Raw genomic sequence first — 4744 nt, forward strand, 5'->3', positions numbered from 1 at the left:
GACCTCATTTGTAAAGAAATAAATATTGTACCAGCATGCTGGTAAGTTATATGCTTCGAGCCTGATGGTACAATCACTTGATGGAGCCAGCAAGCTGGAGTCGTATATATCCCCTTTTACACAAAAAGGTTTTTGGTGGAATAAAATATTAGCTTTCAACTGAGCTTAGTTTATTGTTTTTCTATACCATTACTTATTGAAAATGTTTGCGTCTATACTTATACAGTAGTACCTCGATTCTTGCACATACTCGGTACTTGCACACCTCGATTCTTGCAACATAAAAAATTGTTCCATTACGTACTCAGTACTTGCGACATCCAAAAAATTTTAACTCGATACTTGCGACATTGCCTTGTTGCTTTTGGTAACGGTTCCTTAGATTCAATAAAATTCGGGGAAGTCCCGATTTATTTCGGAAATGAATTGCTGTGATTGGCTAATTCTCTTACGCACGTGTATTTTGGGACATTTGAATCAGTTTTAACGGACGTTTCATTGAGTACGGTCTCACAATGGCAGGGAAAAAATTTACGTTGCTTACAATAAAGCAAAAAGCTGAAATTTTAAGGAAGCTAAGTGAAGGATTTTCTATCGATGCCTTAGCCAAAAGTTTTCACGTGCACAGGTCAACAATAAACCGCATTAAGAATAAGAAGAACACCATAAGGAAGTTCCTGGCGCATGCTGAATCTGGTCCTGGGAAGAGAAAAACGTTTAAACCTGCAGAGCTTCCTAAAATGGAAAGAGCATTGATGAAATGGTTTGCAAATCAACGAGCCAAGAATTTACCAATCACTTCTGATATGCTTAAACAAAAGGCCAAGTTTCTCCATGCCAAAATTCAGGAAAAATCGGGGGACTTCCATGCTAGCAATGGTTGGATTACAAACTTTAAAAAAATATATGGAATACGAAGACTCAAAATATGTGGAGAAAAACTTTCGAATAAGACTCATTCAGTTAATCCATTTTTACAAAAACTGAACAAAAAAATTGCTGATTTAGGTTTGACCAAGGACCAGATATACAATGCCGATGAATCTGGTCTCTTTTGGAAGCTTTTGCCTGATAGAACTCTTGTGCGGTCAAAAGAAACTTCCGCTCCAGGACATAAAATCAGTAAGGAAAGAATAAATTTTCTGGCTTGCACGAATGCATCTGGAAATCACAGAGTAAAACTAATGGTTATTGGGAAATCATTAAACCCACGATCACTTAACAATTTTACGGATATTCCAGTTGTCTACAAAGGAAATAAAAGTGCTTGGATGACCTTGGCTTTGTTTGAGGAATGGTTTCACAAAACATTTGTTCCAGAGGTACATCTGGTCATCTTTGTTTGTAAAAAATTTCGTTTATTAATTTAAATTTCCTAAAATTGCAGGTAAAAGGGTTCCTTCGTGTCGAAAATCTTCCCGAAAAGGCTCTATTGCTTATTGATAATGCTCCATGCCATCCCAAAGACGGCGAGTTAATGAGTAGTGATGGTCAAATATCTGTAATGTGTCTTCCTCCAAACTGTACTGCACTTATACAGCCCATGGACCAGAATGTTATAAGACTTACGAAATTGAACTACAAAACAAGCCTTTTAAGTGACATCGTTCGCCGTGGAAAAACAATAGACGAATCTCTGCGAAACATCAACTTAAAACACGCAATATGCTTTTTAGCTAATGCCTGGAATGCTGTTAATGTGACCTCCATTCAGTCATCATTTCAAAAACTGTTTGAGGTAACATCCGAATGGGATAGTGAAGATGTCATCCCTCTTTCAGAGTTACGCTTACAGCTTGTTGAAGATACATCCAATATTCAAGCAATTTCAAATTTGCTTCAAGAAATAGAACCATTGCAGCAAATATCCGATTCTGAAATTGAGCAATGGATTGCTGAACCTATTTTGGAGTCTTTTGAACAAAATGAAGATCCCTGTATCAATTGTGACCTTACTGATGGTGAAGAAACAAACAACGTGGTAGTAAATACGAAGAAAGTTACACAGGAGGAGACTATATCAGCATACAATATTTGCTTAGAATGGGCTGATCAAAATAATGCCTCTTTAGACGATATTATGACGCTCCAGAGACTTAGAAGCAGCGTAGTACTGAACAAGCGAGCTTGCACAAAACAAACAAAAATTTCAAATTTTTTTAGTTCCACATAAAGTATGTGAGTCTTTCTATATTTATGTATATGAAGGAATTAAACTTAAGCGTATTGAATTAAAATACATATTAAAAATAATAAACTTATTTTCCAACCAAATTCTTTCATAAAATTGCCTTTTATTTCATACAAAAAAAAAATACTCGCTACTTGCGACAACGTCAATTCTTGCACAGAGCCCTGTTTTCATTATGTGCAAGAATCGAGGTACTACTGTATATGTATATGTAAGTAAAAAATTTTAGCTACCATTTTTAGCCACAACTACTTTTTTTTAGCTCTTTTTAGCCCTTTTTTTAAAGGAATTTGGCTATCATTAAAAATGATTCGCGGCAACACTGCAAACGATGCTGTTTTTGTGACTTTAAGCCTGCTCACATTAAAAAGAGGGGATGAACGAACACCAGCGCGTAGCGTGCAGTGCTTGCAAATACAGCCACCGCAAGTAAACGATACTTATAATAGCTCATACTGATGTTGAATTCGGCAAACCAGTATTCCGAGCAGTGATGGAAAATGAGTGTGCATTGTGCCATTTTCGGCCCTTTCGGAAGCAACCACACAATCGGCTGATTTTCCGCACTATTTTGGGATAACTCAATGCAGCTAATATTTCTTTCGGACCCGCAATTAAAAATATATTTTTCCCCCTTTTTTATCGTATATGCTTAAATTGATACATGATATAAACCAGATAGATAAGAAGAAGAAGCTCTCATTCACATTCTGCATATACGCTCACAATTTTTGTTTAAACGAATTTGTTGCGATGTCATCTCTAAAGCAATATTGAATCTCATTTAATATATGTGTAAGATTTAAATAATCATATACCCATTTTAGATACATATTTTTTGTTGATCAAATGCCGAAATATTTCTTCCTAAAGAAAATTTTAGAGAAACTGAAATTAAATTTTTTTAATTAAATGCTTTACAATTAAATGTTAAATTTTGCCAAGATTTAAGAAAGAGAACCTTGATAATGACACATTTTAAAGCCGTTTCGGCTTTCGAGCCAAAAGGTGCCCACACTTACCGACGGGTACGTATGCCGTGTCTGTTTAACGTAGCAACATATAAAATTTACTGTTGATAGAGGGAGAGAAGCACGCCTAACCGTCGCACGTACACGGTGGTGAGTTTTCATTTACATGGCGCTCTCTCAAGTTTGATCGTGTCAGCTGACAGCTGAGTGTGGCTTACACGATCAAACTTATGAGAGCGCCATGTAAATGAAAACTCACCACCGTGTACGTGCGACGGTTACGCGTGCTTCTCTCTCTGTCTCTCAACAGTAAAGTTTATATGTTGCTGCGTCAACCCTGCACTTAAAGGCAGTAAACTCTGACGATACGAATAATATTGTACCTATACGTATAAAGTTATTTCCTGAAGCCGAGGTGATAAATGCAGAAGCCATCAATCAAGAATATGAGCATTAGCTTACTATGCAGGTTGCCTGAGAAATTAGTTGAATGAGTTGATATTTCCAAATGTGTTTCATATCTCGCAGGGGACACTGTCTTTGTCACATTCTTCAGCTTGCGTTGGGAGCATTGTTTCATTTAAAAATTGAATTTAAACAAAAACAGGTATAAGTTGGCTATAAAAATGGTTGGACATTTAATCTGCAAATACTTTAGCAATAAAATATACTGATGCTTTGTATTTTTACAATGCAGGGTTAAAGATTAACGACGAATTTTGTTCATACGTATTTTTTTTTTAAATACATAAGTACTTTCAGGTATGCAGTTTTATAGTCCATTCAATTTTAGTATAATAAAGATGAAGTATGAAATGGCTTAAAATCGCTTTAATTTTTGGGAACATTTTTCGTTGAAGATGCTGCACTTTTTCTTCTACATACATATATAAATCATACTCTTGTTTTGAATATACAATTAACAATATGTATAAAGAAATGCAAAAAAAATTAATATTAAAAATCAAAGCGAATTCCTAGCCACTTTAAACTTGCGCTTCATTATACTACAATTGGATTAACTATACACTGCATATTCGAAAGATTTCTAAAAATTCTGACAACAAAGTTTTAAATTTCAATGAAATTTTTTTTTGTAGAAAGTTTGAAACTTTGATTTTTACGATTTTGGTTGTTGAATTGACTATATTTTTATAAAAAAGTTAAAAATTACATAAAAGTTTATTAAGTTGTAAAATTTTTTCAATATACCGCGCTGCCATGGTGAAATAAAATTAAGGTGATGTCAGTTGGGGGGTGTTTGTTGTAATTTTGACAAATTCGGTAGCCCCGTTCTGAATGATGCCCTCTTGAACAAAAACTACACTAGAAAAACTCCTTTTTGGTATTGTGCTGAAAGCGTAAGAGTCAACATTATCAACATCCTTGACATATCTGTTTAGTTGTGACTTTTCCATTTAATATTTATTGCAAAAATTGTGATTTGTGTGTATATTCAACAGCTTTTAATTTTGCAATTTTTTGGAGGTTTTCCGGACTTTGGCTACAAATTTAGGTAACCAATTTTAAGTATTTATGCCAAGTGGCAAATAAAGACTATGTTTACCTTCCACAGGTTTGT

The 4744-nt window shown here is 34.8% G+C and overlaps 1 protein-coding gene across 1 annotated transcript; it reads left to right on the forward strand.

Annotated features, from left to right (window-relative positions):
* The first annotated feature begins 373 nt into the window (after nt 1-373).
* LOC108368436 (jerky protein homolog-like) lies at nt 374-2295 on the forward strand. The gene is made up of 2 exons (XM_017623285.1): nt 374-1322; nt 1388-2295. The coding sequence occupies exons 1-2, from the start codon at nt 516-518 to the stop codon at nt 2171-2173; spliced, it is 1593 nt and encodes a 530-aa protein (XP_017478774.1). The 5' UTR covers nt 374-515; the 3' UTR covers nt 2174-2295.
* Nucleotides 2296-4744: the final 2449 nt, after the last annotated feature.

The sequence above is a fragment of the Rhagoletis zephyria genome, unplaced genomic scaffold (genome assembly GCF_001687245.7).
Source record: "Rhagoletis zephyria isolate East Lansing unplaced genomic scaffold, Rhagoletis_zephyria_1.1 Rzeph_scaffold_03123, whole genome shotgun sequence".
NCBI lineage: Eukaryota > Metazoa > Arthropoda > Insecta > Diptera > Tephritidae > Rhagoletis > Rhagoletis zephyria.

Bases quoted from the DNA above. Each gene is read 5' to 3' on its own strand.
- LOC108368436 (XM_017623285.1), top strand. From the start codon at position 516: ATGGCAGGGAAAAAATTTACGTTGCTTACAATAAAGCAAAAAGCTGAA. The intron at 1,323-1,387 runs GTACATCTGGTC...CTAAAATTGCAG, and splicing joins ACAAAACATTTGTTCCAGAG to GTAAAAGGGTTCCTTCGTGT.